General features: G+C 48.2%; 3 protein-coding genes across 3 annotated transcripts; 2 read left to right on the plus strand and 1 right to left on the minus strand.

Moving 5' to 3' along the window:
* Positions 1-6,030: 6,030 nt before the first annotated feature.
* On the plus strand, positions 6,031-7,196 carry LOC125548813 (elicitor-responsive protein 1-like). The gene is made up of 4 exons (XM_048712351.1): positions 6,031-6,231; positions 6,341-6,406; positions 6,519-6,657; positions 6,782-7,196. Exons 1-4 carry the CDS (start codon positions 6,165-6,167, stop codon positions 6,999-7,001), a joined length of 492 nt encoding a protein of 163 aa, XP_048568308.1. The 5' UTR covers positions 6,031-6,164; the 3' UTR covers positions 7,002-7,196.
* Positions 7,197-11,496: 4,300 nt separating this feature from the next.
* On the plus strand, positions 11,497-12,635 carry LOC125548814 (elicitor-responsive protein 1-like). The gene is made up of 4 exons (XM_048712353.1): positions 11,497-11,702; positions 11,796-11,861; positions 11,954-12,092; positions 12,209-12,635. Exons 1-4 carry the CDS (start codon positions 11,636-11,638, stop codon positions 12,426-12,428), a joined length of 492 nt encoding a protein of 163 aa, XP_048568310.1. The 5' UTR covers positions 11,497-11,635; the 3' UTR covers positions 12,429-12,635.
* Positions 12,636-14,589: 1,954 nt separating this feature from the next.
* LOC125548815 lies at positions 14,590-15,450 on the minus strand. The gene has a single exon (XM_048712354.1). It carries the CDS (start codon positions 15,404-15,406, stop codon positions 14,858-14,860), a length of 549 nt encoding a protein of 182 aa, XP_048568311.1. The 5' UTR covers positions 15,407-15,450; the 3' UTR covers positions 14,590-14,857.
* Positions 15,451-20,307: the final 4,857 nt, after the last annotated feature.

Consider the following 20,307-nt stretch of genomic DNA (forward strand, 5'->3'; position numbering starts at 1 on the left):
CCTCATAAATGAGGTTCAATCCGCTGCCGCCATCCATGAGTACCTTGGTAAGACGAAAGCCGTCCACTATTGGACTGAGGACCAATGCGGCTGGTGCTCAGGCTGTTCGGAATTTAGGTTCATCACTGGCGTTAAAAGTAATAGCCGTGGCACTCCATGGGTTTATTGTTGCTACTTGGTAGACTTCGGCAAGGCCGCGGAGTGTTCTTTTTCGCATATTATTTGATGCGAAAGTCTCGAAGACTGTTAATACCGTACTAGTTTCTCTGGGGTGGCTTTCTGTGGTTTCTGGAATTAGAAGATCTTCGCCAATTTTTGCCACCTGCCGGAGTATCCAACATGCTCTAAGGCTGTGAGTTGGTGTGGCGCCCTCTGCACTGTGAATTTTACAGGGTCCATCAAGCCATCCTTCCAATACGGTTTCGTGCCCTGTAGAGGGCTTTTGCTTTTTGGTATTGAAACCGGGTGTCTGACGATGATGCACCCTTTTATTTTGGACCGGGTTTGTATTCAAGGCCGGATTGTCCCAAAATTTTGTTTCGGTTTTCCAGGTGCTTTCCATCGCACAGTACTTTCGTACTATGGACGCCAAGTCAGCATAACCAGGAGGAATCTGGCCCAGTAATAATGTACTGTTTCTTCGGGCTCTTGCCTAATTTGGGATAGATCGCTTATGTACGGGTGGGTGGGCGGAATCAAATCCGAAACCTCACCCAATCTGAGACCCAGGGGCCAAGGAGTTTCCGAACTCGGAAGTTTGGATTCTTGGATGTTGTCCAATGAATCTAGCCCGTCACCTGACTTTAAGTTCAGGTTTTGAGTGATGTCCTCCCCTCTGCGGGTATCCGACTTGTAGGGATCGGGAATCCGGACATATCTAGTACTTAAGATAGATGAAGGGTCGTCGCACTGTCCCTCTACCACGGCAACGTGATGGGTGACCTGGGGGGAGTTAATCTCTCTCAGATCGGGTTTAGAACCAATCTGGTCGTAATCCGTAGCGACTCCCAGGGCGGCGAAGCGATCCAAGAGCTCGTTTAGGGAAGAGAGCTCCATTGGATCTAGCTACTCGGCGAATTCCGAGCTAACGTGAAGATTGCTTTTGATGACTCGAGCGGTCATCGTCAGCACAGCAGCTGAACGGGTGGTCATAAGGAAACCACCTAGCCCGAGGGTCTGGCCGACAGCCAAAGCTCCCTTAGCAACGGTGCCGTCTTTAAAGACGGGATGAGGCATCCTTCCTGATGGTGACGGCACAGAGGAACTCTCAATGAAAGCACCAACGTCGGTGTCAAAATCGGCAGATCTCGGGTAGGGGGTCTCGAACTGTGCATCTAGGCCGGATGGTAACAGGAGGCAGGGGACACGATGTTTTACCCAGGTTCAGGCCCTCTTGATGGAGGTAAAACCCTACGTCCTGCTTGATTAATATTGATGATATGGGTAGTACAAGAGTAGATCTACCACGAGATCGGAGAGGCTAAACCCTAGAAGCTAGCCTATGGTATGATTGTTGTTCGTCCTATGGACTAAAACCCTCCGATTTATATAGACACCAGAGAGGGCTAGGGTTATACAGAGTCGGTTACAATGGTAGGAGATCTACATATCCGTATCGCCAAGCTTGCCTTCCACGCCAAGGAAAGTCCCTTCCGGACACGGGACGAAGTCTTCAATCTTGTATCTTCATAGTCTAGGAGTCCGACCGAAGGTATAGTCCGGCTATCCGGACACCCCCTAATCCAGGACTCCCTCACCCCTCCCCCGTATATAAAGGAGTGGAGGAGGGGGAGGGCCGGCCCTCTACTATGGCGCGGCCTAGGGAGTCCTACTCCCACCAGGAGTAGGATTCCCCCCTTTCCATGTAGGAGTAGGAGAGAAGGAAGGGAAGGAGAGAAGATAAGGAGGGGGCGCTGCCCCTCCCCCCTAGTCCAATTCGGACTAGGCCTTGGGGGAACGGCCCGCCCTAGGCAGCCCCTCTCTCTTTCTCCTAAAGCTCAATAAGGCCCATATACTCCCCGGGGGGTCCGGTAACCTCCCGGTATTCCGATGTCCAAACATAGGCTTCCAATATATCGATCTTTACGTCTCGACCATTTCAAGACTCCTTGTCATGTCCGTGATCAAATCTGGGACTCCGAACTACCTTCGGTACATCAAAACACATAAACTCATAATACCGATCGTCACCGAACGTTAAGCGTGCGGACCCTACGGGTTCAAGAACTATGTAGACATGACCGAGACATGTCTCCGGTCAATAGCCAATAGCGGAACCTGGATGTTCATACTGGCCCCCACATATTCTACGAAGATCTTTATCGGTCAAACCGTATAACGATATACGTTGTTCCCTTTGTCATTGGTATGTTACTTGCCCGAGATTTGATTGTCGGTATCTCAATACCTAGTTCAATCTCGTTACCGGAAAGTCTCTTTACTCGTTATGTAATGCATCATCCCGCAAGTAACTCATTAGTCACATTGCTTGCAAGGCTTATAGTGATGTGCATTACCGAGAGGGCCCATAGATACCTCTCTGATACTCGGAGTGACAAATCCTAATCTCGATCTATTCCAAATCAACAAACACCATCGGAGACACCTGTAGAGCATCTTTATAGTCACCCAATTACGTTGTGACGTTTGACAGCACACAAAGTGTTCCTCTGGTATTCGGGAGTTGCATGATCTCATAGTCATAGGAACATGTATAAGTTATGGAGAAAGCAATAGCAACAAAATAAACGATCATCGTGCTAAGCTAACAGATGGGTCAAGTCAATCACATCATTCTCTAATGATGTGATCCTATTAATCAAATGACAAATCATGTCTATGGTTTGGAAACATATCCATCATTGATTCAACGAGCTAGCCAAGTAGAGGCATACTAGTGGCACTCTGTTTGTCTATGTATTCACACATGTACTAAGTTTCCGGTTAATACAATTCTAGCATGAATAATAAACATTTATCATGATATAAGGAAATATAAATAACAACTTTATTATTGCCTCTAGGGCATATTTCCTTCAACTAATGCAAGCTTTGCCCATCTCTTCATCAAAGCTCATCATCAAAATTGACATGTCTCTTTATTTGCATGCGTTGAGGCTAGAGTGTGTGGGCTCTTTGCATCCTTCGAGGCGTCGAGTTTTTGTTGTCGTGATTGTGCTAGTTGGTGATGTCCTTGATTTAACTTAGGTGGAATATGGACGGTTGTAACTATGGTTTCAGCCTAGTTTTTCAGGATTAATCAAAGATCATTCTTCTGAATTAATGAATAGGCATAGGTGCAAATCTTTTGCCTCGTTTCAAAGATAAATGGTCATGGGCATATTGGTCAAATGTAACCCCCATATTTGCCATGTTGACGCTCTTCTCTCTACTTGCCATTGAAACTAGGGTAACATACTTCTCCCAAATCACACATTGGTTATAGATGAAACTTTGCAAGACTGTTCATTGAATTATGAAGATTTCAAGTTATCTTTGCAACATTAATTTTGAATCCAAACTAAAATAATATGTTTGTATATAATTTATTTTGTAGCTGGTATTTTACCATGTTAGTCACCAAATTATGTCTGGTTTAGTAGAATTGCTTTTATTTTTTCTAAAATTTATATTTTGAACCTAAAATTCAAATGCGAAACTGAAACAAGTTTATCTTAAACCTATGTTAATTTTAGCAACAAATTTACCAGATTAGCCAATGGATGGATACCAATTTACTTGTTTTCAAATGTTCCCATGCACCCTGAATTTTGAACCCAACATTTGAATTTGAAACTAAAACAAAAGTTTCACTCACACTATGTATTAATTTTAGCCGACAATTTACAAGGTTGGCCCCTGGTTTATGGCTGATTTACTAAATTTTGTTTACATTATGTGTGTAGCTTGAATTTCGAACCCAAAACTTGAAGTTAAAACAAAAATAAATTTCTCTCAAGAGGTATGTCAATTTTATGTTCAAGGGTGTGACTTGTGTTGCCCTATGCATTGCAATCTTTCTTTATTTCGTCACTAACTAAAGAAATGTCTTGACCATCCTTGCCACCTATAGCCTACACTTGATCACCAAAATTTGGCTCTAGAAATCGGATGCCACTACCTCCACTATCTACGAGCATTCCTTGTATCTCATCCTTAAGAAAAACCACCATCCATTGTCTAATTCGGCTATGTTGGTTCTTCTCCCAGTTCTTCAACGTAAATGTCCACACCGCCATCAAAAGGGATATGCTCTAACGGTTCCATGCATGCCTCATTACTCACAAGACAACTGGTCCCATCAAACAAACCTTCCCCGAACATCAGTAAGTGCAACATCTCTCCATCTAAAATAGTGTGGTGTAGCCTTAAGGGACATTGAGTCTATCCCATTCCACATATCCCATGGAGAATCACAAACAAACAATCTTCTCCTCACACATATCACAATGGTTGGTCGTCAATGATAAAAATTTCCATCAAAGTGAAACCGAACTTGCAAGATAGTCCTTTCAACACATAAAGAAATAAACCAAATCATTCAACATTCACAATTTAGAAAATTTCAGATTATACCCAAAAGTGTACACGGTGTGAAGAACATAGAGGTAATAGGGGAAAAGACTTGCTAATGTGCCTCCACCTAGATAGTGACTTGGCAGGAGGAGGGGATGCAATAGCCGATGAGTATTGGGATGTAGTGGGAGCTGCCGTGATGGAGGCAGTGCATGGGCGGCAATGGGCTTAGGGCATGGCTGGAGCAGACTTGGGGTGGGGAAGAGACGAGTTGAGGCAAAGATGTGGCGTTCCGATCACGATTTGTGCTGGTATCAAGTGCCAGTTGGGCCCAACCTAGGTGTGTAGAAGTAGGGGGTACATGAGGGACATGGCTGGGAAAGGCCGCAAGGGGACGATGATTGAGACCAAAGGTCGGAGTGGAACGAAGCAATGGAGTACCATGTTTTTTCCGCTCAATGAACAATCACTTTCAGTCTCTCTAGTTGCACGTGGTGTGAGGAACCTTTGTATAAGATCAACCAGAACCAGGTGTGTGGTTGTATAAGGTTGGGTCTGGTGGACATAGTGGATCATACAAGTTGTTTGACCCAATGTAGAATGGAAGCCGCCTGATCCGCGCCATGACATCGGCGGACCCTCGACGGTGGCGGTGTTGGTCTAAGGTGGCAAGACGTCTCACCCACCATCTAGTCCATTCCAAACTGGCATGGAGTTCTGGTTGTCATGACTATCGAAAGATCCGTCATCAAATGAAGGTTGAAACACCGCTTCATCTACGGGCGAAAACTTTTGTTCTTCATTAATCACCCTCAATAACGACGAACTTGCGTCGTTACCCTGTGGAAGACGTTGTCTTCTTGCTTATGTACTGACCTTGAGTGGTTTGTCTGGACAACTATGATGAAGATCAATAACTACGCGACGGAGATATTGTCGAAGAGGTCAACATAGCCGTAGGTATTAGAACCAGACGAGAGCTTGGCTGATGTGAGGGCCAAACGGCCCCTCTTAAACATGCGGTGTCGAGACCCGGTCCAGTTACGTTTCTACAGATATGCGCTAATTCATCCGAGACCGCGATCCAACTACGTTCCTCTCTTCCATTCCATGTCACCGCGTAGAGAATTTAGTAGACATCAAAAGAGCACGCGCGCCCGGCCCATGGTAAAGTTGGTGATTGGCAAGTGAAGACGCAGTCCGGGCGAAACGAAGGATTCTAGCTGTCGTGTCTCGAGGCTCAACCAGTAAAGCACAGTACTAGTTGCCAACTTGTCTTTTTAAGGGAAGTTGACAACTTGGGTTAAAGAACGGAGAGGGCTCCACCTTGTTTTCGTGCGGGAAAGGAAGGAGAGTGGAAGCGAGTACTGTAGGAGCCTTGAACCCGTCCAAATGGCGCGAGCTTTCCTCACGTTGCGACGACCAGCTCTGGAGTTTTGAATGGACCCGTACAGCGGCAGCCGCTACCCATCCGAGGAACCAAGTTGTACTATATAAATACGCCGGCGCGCCTCAGTTACGGCACCTCAATTGCAAACGCCTGAGATCAAAGACGAAAGGGAGAAAGGCATTCATTCAGAAGGGCAGAGCAACCGGCCGGCCGTGGGAGTGTTGGTTAGCTTCCCGGCGAGAACGAGTGAGGAAATACAATGGCGCGCGGTCTCCTCGAGGTGCATCTGGTCCACGCCAAGGGCCTCTCCGGCAGCGATTTCCTCGGTGAGTAGAGTACTCTACTGCACGGGTGTTCTTGGCTTCGATTTGCTCTGTTATGTGTTGGGTTGTGGACGGAGACTGAATTTTGTGCTTGCCGTGTATGTGTGTGCAGGGAAGATCGACCCGTATGTGGTGGTGCAGTACCGGAGCCAGGAGCGCAAGAGCAGCACCGCCCGAGGTCAGTCCCTGCTTCCCTTCCACCACACAGCTCTGTTCTTGGTTCCTCGTCTCGACCCCGGTCCACGAAATAAATTTTTGCTGAACGAAACAACCGTGTGCATGTACTGCAGATGCTGGGAGGAATCCGAGCTGGAACGAGGTGCTCAGGTTCCAGATCAACTCCTCCGCGGCCAACGTGCAGGAAAAGCTCGTCCTCCGGATCATGGACCACGACAACTTCTCAAGCGACGACTTCCTCGGCCAAGCAACGTGAGTAAACTCCTACTCCCAGCTGCCAAGCATCAGCACTTCAGCAGCTAATTGAATTGAAGTGGCAAATCAAAGACGAAAGCAAGATCTGGATCAAATTACTGAATATATCTGTGTGATGCAGGATCAATGTGACTGATCTGATCAGCATGGGCATGGAGAGCGGCGCGTCGCGGCTGAACCCGGCCAAGTACAGGGTGGTCACCGCCGACAACTCGTACCACGGCGAGATCAAAATCGGCATCACCTTCACCGCCGCAAAGGTTGATTCCCATTGCCAGGTTGAAGAAGACGGAGCACAGGTTGGGGGCTGGGCACAGAGCTTTCGTGGGCAGAAGGTCTGAGGGTCCCTCGGTCGTGCATAATTAGTCGTGCTGGTTGTGGGCGTGGCTGCTCTGCCAACCGCATCATATGCCTTTGATTAACTGATGTGATTCCAAGTGTATGTACGCTTCATTTTGTAGCACTTTAGATGTATAGTCACAACAGCTTAACTTAGCCAAATTCATTTATGATTAAGATTCTTTTGAAACACCATACATTCTACACTGTTGGATTCTCCATTGTTGAATGCTTGTTGATGCCTTGATAACTTGGTAGCTTGTACAAGGTGTGCGTTCATGTACGAACCCGTTTTTCGATTTTTCCTGCCAGCCTCAACCTGGGCGCTCCTTACACGGGAGCAGCCCCGACTAAGTATTTTATGTATCGCAAACGGCATGCTTTAATAATTGAGAGATGCTACACTTACGTAAGGATTTGTACGTAGCGTGGTGGAATTTTATTGGGCCTTACCTCGCCACACGGGCCCACCCTGAAAATGGGGGTTTACGTAACCTTTCGTAAACCATCACGTAGATGTAGCATTATTGTTAATAATTTGTGATAATCTAGCTGCACTAAAGAACTGTAATCCTGTTCTCCCTTGTGTCTTTCTTTTTTCGTCACGCGTCGCTCCATCCCTAGGGCGGCACGGGCGGCGACCCCAAGCCGCCGAGGTGGCCGGCCCCTCCAACCCCTCCTCCCCCCTTACCGCCGCCAAGCTTTAAGGCTGCTTTGGTGTGTGGTCATGTGTGACAAGCGGTATTGATTACGATTGTAATAATATAATGTGATGGCTAGTTTAAAAAATATACACCACAATAATACAGAGGGACTCTCACGTACAACCCTGCATCGCTCCCGGGGGATGGGGCAGCTCAGTCAAATCCTAAGAGCATGGTTAATAGTATAGCCAGCTGCTGGCTATATGATATTGCCACGTCATCTATAGCGAAGCTTACAACCGACAAGTTCAATAGTAGCATATAAATATGTAATACCTTTTGGATATATGGCCCACCTCACTCTCTCACAACATGTCTAGGAGCGTGTGTTGCAGCCGGCTGTTAATCAGTAGCCCGCTTCCCTTCTCTCTCCTCCCATCTTCGCTCAAACTCATCAAAAATATAATATTTAAAGGCTTATAGCCCGCCTAGTCATCCTTATTGTACTTGCTCTAATCGCTGTTGTCGCACACACTCCTCCTCCCCATCAATATCATGTCGCCGCTGGAGGAGGCCGGCATGCAAATCCCTGTCCGGCAGATGGCGGGCCCTCGTCTCCTCGCCCCCATGGGAGATCTCTGGCCTAGAGCGCGGCTGCGGCCCTAGATGTAGGTCATTCCCGACGAGGATCTTGAATCCTAGCGGCGGCCTTGGGACGGTGGTGGTCGAGTTGTCCGCAGCTGCTAGGTCAGCCGGCGATGGGCCCGATGATCCTATTGTGGTCACATCGCTCTTGTTTTTCGGCCGACGGGGCTATTGACCTGGGTCGACTGCGGCTCATGACGGCGAGCTGGTGGTGGCTACCACGACTGCTGTTGTGTCGCCACACGGCGTCCAGTAGTCAGTCAGGAGGAGATCTGGCACGTCAGCTAGTGCTGGCGGCGAGGAAGGGGAGGCGCGACAACCGATGAAAACTATGTCAACTTCAGTCATAATGGAGGATGGCGGCGTCTAAACATCGTTACCCTGATGAATGCATTGTCATTGCATGTCTTGTCTCCTCGCTTGGCGCTGTTCTCCCTCCCAAGGGGCATCATTTTGGAGCAGCTGCTGGAGGGGTCAGGAGGTGGAGTGGCGTCGTATATGTCACATCGACAATGATGGGTCTCGGCGGCATAGTGCAGCGAAGTCTCAATGTCGGAGGTGTCTTGATGGATGACCGTGGGGCTGTGGCGTCGATGGCTAGCCTGGCAAGGATAATGCGGATCTCTACCCTGAAGATGGGTCGACTATTTGATGATAGTGGCAACTTTCAAAGTGTGTGCATGTGGTGCACGCTTAGGGTTTGCTAGACCGGATGTGTGCTCCCATATGCCATGTTACTCCGGTTCTAGATGATGAGGCGTTGTGATGTCATCTCCATTGTCGAGTTTGTAGGTGTGCAAGTGATGGCTTCTTGTTGTTTGATACATGTTTTTGCTCAACCTTTGTTGAATAATTCAATACAGATGGACGTGTGCATTTTTTTATGGTGAGGCCTGGAATTTTAACCTCCTTTTCTAAAAGAAATACATAGAAGGAGGCAATAATTCAATGCGGTGCCCGGCTCATCTACATTGTGTCAGAAAAAAAAATTAAAAAATGAAAGTCTAAAAAAAATATGAAATTTTTAGTATTGAAGATGCTCATGTGTGCAAAGTGCGTGATTTTTTATGGTGTTTAGACTTTTAAGGAGCTCGCACAAACAAAACCTGGCTATGAATAGTTTTCTTTTCAAAGTTTTTCACACCCTCAAAATTTGCTTTTATTGGCACGAGCTCCTCATATGTCTAAACAACACGAAATTTTACACGAACCTTCACGTACGAGCATCTTCAATGCATTAATTTTTAATATTATTTTTCCAAATTTACTGTTTACCCCCCCCCCCCCCACCTTCCACGTACGAGCATCTTCAATGCATTAATTTTTAATATTATTTTCCCAAATTTACTATTTACCCCCCCCCCCTTCTCCCTCTGCAGAATAGGCTCTTCCGTTTAGGAACCTTGGCCGTCTGGTCTTATACAATGTTTTCCATAACAATTTTGCTAAAGCACATGTAGATGTGTCATAAGTATTGCACATCTAAGTCTTATGTCGTTGATTTTACGCAAAGATTCGCGTGGTTAATTTTTTCCCTTAAATATTTGATTGAGTCTTTTAGACGTGCACACATCTAGAAGTACCTAGACAGACCCCTGTGCGGTGTCAAGACCCGGTCGAGTTACGTTTCTGCAGATATACGCGAATTGATCCGAGACCGCGATCCAACGAGGCGTTTGGTTCCCACTCCTGTATCGTTTTCGACTTTCAGTATCGGGAAGCGCTGCTTCTGAAATTTTCTCTTGAATACGCGTTTTGTTTGGTTCGGGCACAAGCGAGTACGGAGCAAAGGGGATTCTGTATCCGGCCGGATCAGTCGTTTTCGCGGATGTGAAGCCCTGTATGAGATAGTGTCGTAACAAAAAACAGACCGACCGAACCAAACAGCTGCTACTGTTTTACAAAAGCGCTGTAATCGGAAGCGGGGGTTTTCCACCCAACCAAACGCGTTGCAAATACGTTCGTTTCTTCCATGTCACCGCGTAGAGAATTTCATAGAAGTCAAACTGAGCACGCACGCACGGTCCATGGTAAAGTTGGTGATTGGCAAGTGAAGACGCAGTCCGGGCGAAACGAAGGACTCGTTGTCGTCTCGGCATTTCGGAAACAATCCATAACGCCCTGATTGTGGATCGTTCGGGCTCTGTTATCTTAGAACATTTATTCCTTCAAGGACCTAGCCCTGTTCCTCTGAAACCCAATCTAGATGTCAGGCAAATCATAGCGGTGGGGAGCTGGTACCTATGATGAATCCGCCGGCAGTTTACACATAATGGATCACCCCCTCCTGCTTTTAAATGGCCGATGTCGATACTGGCAATTGCAAACAATTTCCATCAGGCCAATGAGAAAAGGACGGGTAATACTGAAGAAAGGTGGAGGACACCGGATCCCAGGTTTGTCAAGCTGAATGTTGATGCTGCTTTTTATATTGATGAAGGTATGGGTGCTACAGCAGCTGTAATTAGGGACGAGAAGGGTATGTTCCTTGCGGCGCAATGCAAATTTATACCCTACGCAGCTAATGTGGTTAGTACCGAGGCCCTTGCGATGAGAGATGGGCTGGCATTTGCAAACTCATTGAGCTTCCCTAGGATTGAAGCGGAGTCCGATTCCACGACTATCATAGAATCATGTAATGGCTAAGTAAGATGGTGGGATGAAGTAGCAGCAACATTCGTCGAATGTGTGGATATTTCCTTGTTGATCGGGAAGGTCAAATTTCAGCATTGCTCTTGTTCTTGTAACCAAGCAGCGCATGTGCTAGCGAACTTCAGATTTTGTAATAAGTCTTCTCTTAGGTGGACGGACGAGCCCCTGGGCTGTCTAGTTTCTAAACTAGTTGACGATGCAATTCCTTTTTTAAATTAATAAAGTTAGTCATGATGGCCTTCCTAAAAAAAAGGACTCGTTGTTGTGTCTCGAGGCCTGCTCAACCAGTATAGCACAGGACTAGTTGGCAACTTGGGTTAAAAGAAAGAAACGGAGCTTGTTTTCGTGCGGGAAGGGAAGGTGAGTGGAAGCGAGTACTGTAGGAGCCTTGAACCCGTCCAAAAATCGGCTAGACTGGTGCGTGCTTCCTCACGTTGGCGACGACCAACTCCGGAGTTTTGAATGGACTCGTACAGCGGCAGCTGCCACCCATCCGAGGAACCAACCTGTACTATATAAATACACCGGCGCGCCTCAGTCACGGCACCTCGATTCCAAACGCGAGCCACAGGAGAACAAAGGCGAAAGAGAGAAAGACATTCATTCACAAGGGCAGAGCAGCCGGCCGGCCGTGGGACTGTGTGAGAGGATCGAGTGTTGGTTAGCTTTCCAGCGAGAACGAGAGAGCAAATAAAATGGCGCGCGGCCTTCTGGAGGTGCATCTGGTCCACGCCAAGGGCCTCTCCGGCACCGATTTCCTCGGTGAGCATGCGTGTTCTTGGCTTCCATTTGCTCCGTTCTGTGTTCGGTTGTGGACGGAGATTGATCTTCGTGCCCACTTGTATGCACGTGCAGGGAAGATCGACCCGTATGTGGTGGTGCAGTACCGGAGCCAGGAGCGCAAGAGCAGCACCGCCCGAGGTCTGTCCCTGCTTCCCTTCCACACAGCTCTGTTTTCTTGGTTCACAAAATATTATGTTGCTGAACGAACCAACCGTGTGCATGTACTGCAGATGCTGGGAGGAATCCGAGCTGGAACGAGGTGCTCAGGTTCCAGATCAACTCCTCCGCGGCCAACGTGCAGGAAAAGCTCGTCCTCCGGATCATGGACCACGACAACTTCTCAAGCGACGACTTCCTCGGCCAAGCAACGTGAGTAAACTCCTACTCCCAGCTGCCAAGCATCAGCACTTCAGCAGCTAATTGAATTGAAGTGGCAAATCAAAGACGAAAGCAAGATCTGAACCCCGTTCTTGAATATGGTGCAGGATCAATGTGACCGACCTGATCAGCATGGGCATGGAGAGCGGCAAGTCGCGGCTGAACCCGGCCAAGTACAGGGTGGTCACCGCGGACAACTCGTACCACGGCGAGATCAAGATCGGCATCACCTTCACCGCCGCAAAGGTTGATGCCCATTCCCAGGTTGAACAAGACGGAGCACATGTTGGAGGCTGGATGCAGACCTTTCGTGAGCAGAAGGTCTGAGGATCCTTCGGTCGTGCATAATTAGTGGTGTTGGATGTGGCATGCTGCGTGGCTACTATGCCAATCGCATCACATGCCTATGATTGAATGATGTGATTGCAAGTGTATGTATTCTGCATTTTGTAGCACTTTAGATGTAGTCAGAACAGCTTAACTTAGCCAAATTCATTTATGATTAAGATTCTTTTGAAACACCATACATTCTTCATTGTTGGATTCTCCGAGGCGGCCGGCCCCTCCAACCCCTCCTTCCCCTTTACTGTCGCCGGTGCCTCCCCATTAACGACATAGGGTTGCAACATGTTGGATGGCATGAATAGATGCAAATCGACGTTGATTAGATACATAAGATTATCTTCTTTTAGGACTCCCCGTGGCTCTTTGGACGCAAACCCAAAAATATTGCATCTCTCATCTTTGTGGCCTCGACAAGAAAGAACTGAAAAGTTCACGAGGCCCTCAAGGGGAACGCTTGGATCCTCAAGATCAGCCACATCGCGGTTCTCTCCGCCGCCCACATTCAGGGAACAAGAAACGGGTGCCCACCTTTTTTTCAAGTGTCGCTATACGATTCGGCTATGGAAATCTCTCATTGAGTTGCTTGGTCTCGCGTACATGGATACGTCCGAGTGGCACATGGACGAATCCGTCTTTGAATGGTGGGACAAGAGAACCGACAACCGTAACCCCAACCGGCAAGCTTTGGCCTCTCTCATCATGCTTGTCTCGTAGACCATTTGGAATGAAAGAAACGCTCGGGTGTTTCGTCATAAGAGTGCGCCACCGACCATCCTACTCGCCGCCATCGTCGACGAGGCCAAGCTTTGGGTGACTACCGGTGCAAAGAAATTAGGGAATATTTTTGCGGGCAAGTAATTGTCATGCCGTATCTGTGAGTGTGTTGAAAGACTCTAAACTCTATTCTCTCTTTATTTAATAAATGAGGCAAATCTTTTGCCTCCGTTTTGAAAAAAAAAATTATCATCTCTCAACCCCCGTCTATGTATGCTGGATACAACAATTACTTTGTAATCGCCATGTTCGACAAAACCAATGATTTCGTCGTTGTTTTCGACCAATGAAAATTACTTGGGTCAGAGCACATGTCCCCTTTCCACTAGTAGATGTTGTCCAACATGACCAAAAGAACTTTGCTATGACCGGTGAGGGGTATATATTCGTTTAGCATCCGCATGACTATGGTAATGCCTACGATTTTTTACGTTAGGTTGGTACAAACGCTATGCAATTACTTACTTGAAACACACATTTTCCTTGTCGGTATAAACTAGACCTATTGAGAACCCAACACCAATCTTCGTATATCTCAAGAAAGATGCTCAAGTAATTCTGTGGTGCGGGTTCCTCATGCACCGATGTTGGCTCATACCCATGGCACCAATGAAGATGGGTTGCCATATCTGCTGGGTCAAGTCGCACTTTTGGATCTATGCACATGCGCCACTCCCATATTAGTTCGGTTTCAGCTTCACTCTCTGGCTGCTTGCTATATGCTAGCGTTGCATCATGTGCATCGATTCCATTGCCTGCGCTGCGCGTACCGCAGCACGAAAAGAGTAAGTGACCATCGAGATCAATGTACAGCGCTAGCTAGCACGAACTCGTTGCGGTAGCGAGATGGTTGGACCGACCTACGCCTCTGTCTCGCGGTCTGGCAGTGAGAGATGGCAGCATGCAATGCACATTTTGGGTAGCTAGCTAGCTAGCTGCATGCATTTGGGTAGGAGACGTCCATTTTGCTGTAAACTGTACGTCGTACTACGTGGCAGCACCCATCTTAGTATCTTAGCATCCACTGCAATATGAAAACTACTGCACCCCTCTGTCCTGCGTTAATATTAACTGCACGCGTGAGTCAAGTCCGGTCATTTTGCGTATATATTTTTCGTGCTATTTTTTTAGGTAAAAACATTAATTTGAACATTTCAGCACCATTTGGAGGTCTGGGGCAACAAAAAGCTGAGGAGTTTGGTAACTCGATCCTTAAGAAGATAAGAAATATTTCTTGAGCCACACATTACAACGCACATTTTTCATCAAACTAATCTCGGAGAATAAAGAAGGAAACAAGCCACAAACACATCACAGCAACCTGCAGTTTTAGCACAGAATCAACAGAAACACGTCATGTAATAACTAAGCTCCATGCATGCATATGATAACTAGCTCTAAAGAGTACAAACTCGATCTCATTCTCATCTCGATCCAACCATATGCATCATGCATCGATCTAGCATTGCATTCCAACACGCAGCATGCACACCAATTAACCCTAATTAGTGCCACATTGATCATCATTAGCTAGTAGCTTAGACTGGAGTGCTGGACGACATAGCATAGTACTGTACAAGCTTCGCTAGACGCTAGGCATGGATGGATGGATCGATATATATGTAGGAATCAAAGGGCTACCACACGGCGGCGACGAGTGCGGCGATGCCTACAACGAAGAAGACGCAAAGGGGCACGAAGAGCAGGACGTTGTGGGCGATGAACATGGCCGTCTCCACGTACATGTGGGCGGGGCAGCCGCTGAAGGCGACGGCGGCCGCAGCAGTGAAGGCGTCCTCGAGGTGGAAGTAGGTAAAGACGCTGACGACGTGCGTGAAGGCGGCGAAGGTCCAGCCGACGTGCAGCCGCCCCCATCTCCAGGCGTCCGGCGCGAAGGCGGCCACCGTGGTCGCCGCTGCCTGGGCGCCGGCGGGGAGCAGCAGCAGCAGCCCCTTGGCGCGCATGGTCGCCGCGTCCACCTCGGTGGCCGCGCACTGACCTCCCTGCGGCTTCAGCTGGGGCTGGAGGGTGACGGCGCAGAGGGCGAATGTCGCCGCCGCCCAGCCGAGAGCGAGGTGCACCTTCGCCACCGCACGGATGGCTCCCGTCGCCGCCCTGGAGCCATCTCCACCTGCAGCTGCTGCTTCACCGCCACCGGCAGCAGCACCACCTCCACCAGCATCCATCGCCGGCGCCGCACTTCGGGCTGTGCGTGTGGAGTGTGGTTTGTAGTGTGGCCTGTGTGTGCGCGCGCGCGGAGTGTGGCCTGTGTCACTGTGTGTGCCGAACGTGCAGCCACGGAAAATTCAGAGACGAGTTATTGGTGGGGAGAGGAGATACAAGTAGGTTAGGTTTGTAGCTTCAATCCGTGATAGCTACAGTTCGCAAGATGAGCAATTGAGGCATTGCCGTTGGCGTGAACGAATGGTAGGGTGAGGAAACTTCTCTTTAATTTCGTTTCTAGTTTCTCTTTGTCTCTCTGTGGCTTGAGAATTGGGCGCCTGCTAGGCGTCATCCGGCTGATGTCAGTGGAAAATAAGCCGCCTCACCCACCGTTGATTTGCGTCAATACGATATGATTTGGGCCGCTGGATTCGCTGAGACTGGACCACGCGACTTCAATCCCAACCTGCACATTTCCCAGCCAGCAACGCACCATCACACAGGTAACTCTAGCCAGAGCCGCACTTAGCCGGCGAGCACCAGCTGCAACCCTCAGGCTGCAGCGGCCACGTCGCTCGCAACCTCACAACAAAACGCCCGAGGAGCTTGCCATACATTGGCCACGGCAGCAGCGCCGACGAGCTCCGGAGTTGCAGCAACGCCTCTACTGTGATCACCTCTTCAAGCACCATTGATGCTCCATTACTGCACCAGCGATGCTCCGGCCATCTGCATATGGTCCATTGCAGCGTAGGTGATGCTTCGATGGCTCGGCAATGCTCGGTTGAAGCACCGGCAGTGTTCCCATTGCCAGACCATGCTCCATTGCACCACCGGTGATGCTCCGTTGCAACGTCGGTGATGTTCCGACAGTCCGACAAATGCTTCATTACAGCACCGACGATGTCCCGGCAGCCCGACGATGCTCCATCGCAGCGCCGGTGATGTTCCAGCAGTCCGACAAATGCTTCATTGCAGCACCAGCGATGTCCTGGCAGCCTGATGATGCTCCATCGCAACGTTGGTGATGCTGTGTTGCAGCGCCGGTGATGTTCCGGCAGTACGCAAATGCTTCATTGCAGCACCGGCGATGTCCCGGCAGCCCGGCGATGCTCCATCGCGGCGTCGGTGATGCTCCGTCCGGTGATGTTCCGGCAGTCCGACAAATGCTTCATTGCAGCACACCCGCGATGTCCTGGCAGCCCGACGATGCTCCATCGCAACGCCGGTGATGCTCCATTGCTGGAGATATTTCGGCAGTCCAACGAGTGTTTCATCATAGCATCGGCGGAGTTCCATTGCAGCTCCATCGCGCATTGTGCAGCTCGGTGGCGCTCCATTGGAGCACCTGCGACTCCTTGCAGCAAGGATGATACTGCAACCTGGCGACCACGTTGACGCCCTCTCGAATCATGCCTTGCACGCGGTAGCGCCACATCTCAGCCCCGGCGGCCTTCACAGCAGCCCTGCGCTCACCCACGACAGGCTTGCAGCAAAGCCTTAGGCCGTCTTACAAACACCGGCCAGGAGGAGGAGAGGGGTCACACAGAGCTAGCAGCAGCCATGCATGGCGTTCGTGTGGAAAAGAAAGTATGGGAGGAAGGAAGAAGAAGGTGAGGATAAGGTTTGTTAAGGAGAGACGCCGTACGTGGTGCTGGGCAGTTCACCGTGGACACGTGGCAGGCAGACGAGGCGGCTGATTTCTTTCCAGAAATCAGCCGGATGGATTTAAGTGTTTCCCATATCATTGGTAGTCATAAAACTTGCGTGCGATGTACAGTTTGGTGCTAAAATTTGAAAAATACGATTTTCTAGTCATCTAACTTGTGTTCAAATGCAAATACGGTCACTTCAGCAGTCTACGCGCGTATCCGTCAATGGCATGGCATGCCAAGCATACACAGGCCCACTGTCAGCGACATATATTGCTTCAAGGCGACACGTGTTTTTTCACAGAACCCTCAAATTTATTTAATTATGAACAAAGGCCCTCAAATAAAATAAAAAAGGACGCAGCTGATCGATTCGAACCAATGACTATCTAATAATACATTCGCATGTAAATCCATCACACCAGCGCAGGTTCACCTTAAAAGTGGACTACTAAATATTTAATTATACACATATAATCCCCAGTGTAAAGTGAATGACGGGTGAAACACAGCTCGGTCAACGTGTCAAGTTTTCTTAAGGTGCCTGGCGGAACTGATCTCTCGACGTTGAACATGGCTGCACATCAGCTAACCCACTACACCAAGTACCTATTTGTTTTGAACATGGCCGAACATGAGCTAACCACTTCAACAAGTACCTACCTGTGTTCATAAAAAGAAACACGGAATTTTATGTTTTTGCAATGACGACTATTAGTATACAAATAATTTTTCTCAAACATAATTTCCACTAATAGAAAAAATTGTTACGCCCGAAATTTTTGAATTAAATGAGAGAAACTAGTCTAACAATACATGGACGTAACTTAAATTCTCATATAGGCTTCAATATCAGACCCTCTTTTGGGAAATATTTATTTGTATTATTCATGCTCATTTAAAAAAATTGAATTATCTAATGTATTGTTCTCGGTGCCGTAACAATGAACTGGACTCACGACTTCCTATAGGAAGGAGTCGGGTTGACCACTGTACATGAAGTACTTATTTAAAATAATGTGTTAAACTAAATATATTTAGGCATTAAAAAATTTAATTCAAATTTTATTTCAAAATATCGGGTAAGAAAAACCCGGAATTGATGAGATATTTTGAAAAGCGGATTTTGCAGCCACTTCAAATGAAAAACAGGAATAAAAAATATTGCTCGTGAACAAATTTGTTTACGTTTTGGGTTAAATATTATACATTTTGGCGCATTTTTTCTCGAATTTCATTTGAAAATTTCTGTCAAGAAAAGATTTTTCGGAAACCTATATTTTGGCCGAACAAGGGTAAATGGAATCACGAAAAAATGTGCATTCGGAATAAGAGTAAATGTATATCCATATAGAGATGAAAATGTGCTTGGTAGAGTGGTTCGCTAGTGCGGGCGCGTATATGAAGATGCGAGTTTGAACCCCTACTGCGCCCTTTTTATATCTCATTTCTCACACCCACAACATGCTGACAAGTGCGACCCGAACGTGCTGATGACGGCTGCTGTGTATTTAAATATATATTGAGGAGTGTTTCTGCGAAAAGACACGTACACATGTTGCACCAATTTGTTTGTCACCGACAGTGGGCCATGGCACCGCTCGCATGCCAAGCAAGTACAGAATATGTCCTGATACAGACAAAGTGACCGTATTTGCACGAAATGAAAGTTATGTGACCACAATTTTGTATTTTATAAGTTCTGTAACCAAACTAAACATTGAGCGCAAGTTATATGACTTTCGGTGATATTATCTCGTGGCTTGACGACTAAGCGAAGTTAATGGCTAGCATGTACGTTTTCATGCATGGTCATGAGGATAAGATTCAAACAAAGGAGTTTGGCATGCGATGCATGGTCAATGATCTGAGATACTATTGCATGTGGGGCCTCCACTCACATGCACGCATGTTTCATGATTTTGTTGTTGTTCACAAAGCGTGGTTTCAAGTTATGTTGCGACACAAGATAATGCACATGCGAGCGGTACATCAGACAAGATTAAGCACACGACTTAGGGCATCTTTGGACCCCAAAACAGATACGGTATTTGTTGACGCACGCGTCCATGGACAATGATACGGGAGTCGGTCATTAAACCATGTCCTCATACATTTCAAACGGGACTTAAATAAACCAGGCGATTTTCATGCAAACCGGATTATTTAAACAAGACCACGTTCATCCCTTATATTTTTTGACACATTTAAACAAATGCATCCGGACCCTAACCTAGTCTAAATCTCCGTCGGCGCCTATCATCCAAGTCCTTATTGTTCCCCTCCGTGTCCATGTCTGGCGGCCGTGAGCCTCGGGAAGTGAAGGTGCGGTCGTCGGCGAGGAAGAGAGGACATGGGGCACGAACTGGCCCACGTGGACATGAGGCGCCGCTGTCTCCCATGCCCTAATCCTATTCGTCGGAGTCCGTGACCTGGGCGTCGCCGGTGGAGGTGAGGTCGACGATGGATTTGGATGAGCCGACATTATGGCTGTAGCGGTGCCAATGGCACGCAGCTGCCGGCGTGCTCATCTACGCGTCTGACGCCGTCACACGAGCGCTGCGCCCGCCACGTAGAGCATCCGCTGCTCCTTGATAGAGTTTGGATTCTCCGCGACCATGGCCGCCACGGCCCCCTCACTGGCGAATTCTTTGTAGATTTGGCCCTCCGCCAGAGGGCGAAGTTGTAGCATTGCTCCTCCTGCGCCTGCCAGAACTCCTGTCACCGGCTTCTCGTCCATCATGACGGCGTCGAAGTGCGCCTCCGTCTGCTCCATGGTGAGGCCGGCATGGATTGGCGCGGGTAGGAGCGCCAGATCTTCCTCGGAGGCTGCCTCCATCGTCGGGTCATTGTCGCTCACCTCCGGCGAGCTCGCCGGCAAGCCTGCTTGTATCCTCCGTGCACGACGGCCCAAACAGCGGGCCACAAGGTCGGCCACCTCATGCTTCTTCTTCATGGAGAGGCTCTTCCACATCGCTCTCGGGCTCATGGTCATGCCGGAGGTGATGCAGAAAGGAGGATTGGAAGCGGGCGTGTTGTGGTGCGAATGGTGTTGGGCAAGGACGCGTTTAAATAGCGGGTGCCAGCCATGCGTAGCGGCGGTTTGTCTCAATGCATGCACCGAAGTGGGTTTCCAAGATATGATTACTGGAACCTTTCCGAGCCTAAAATCTTGTACTAAGCATGAATTTTGAGTGTCTATCCAAAACCCTGAAACCCGGTCTCTTCCATAAGTGCCCACTATGTTGGGCAACGTAGTAATTTCAAAAAAT

The sequence above is a fragment of the Triticum urartu genome, chromosome 3 (assembly GCF_003073215.2).
Source record: "Triticum urartu cultivar G1812 chromosome 3, Tu2.1, whole genome shotgun sequence".
Taxonomy (NCBI): domain Eukaryota; kingdom Viridiplantae; phylum Streptophyta; class Magnoliopsida; order Poales; family Poaceae; genus Triticum; species Triticum urartu.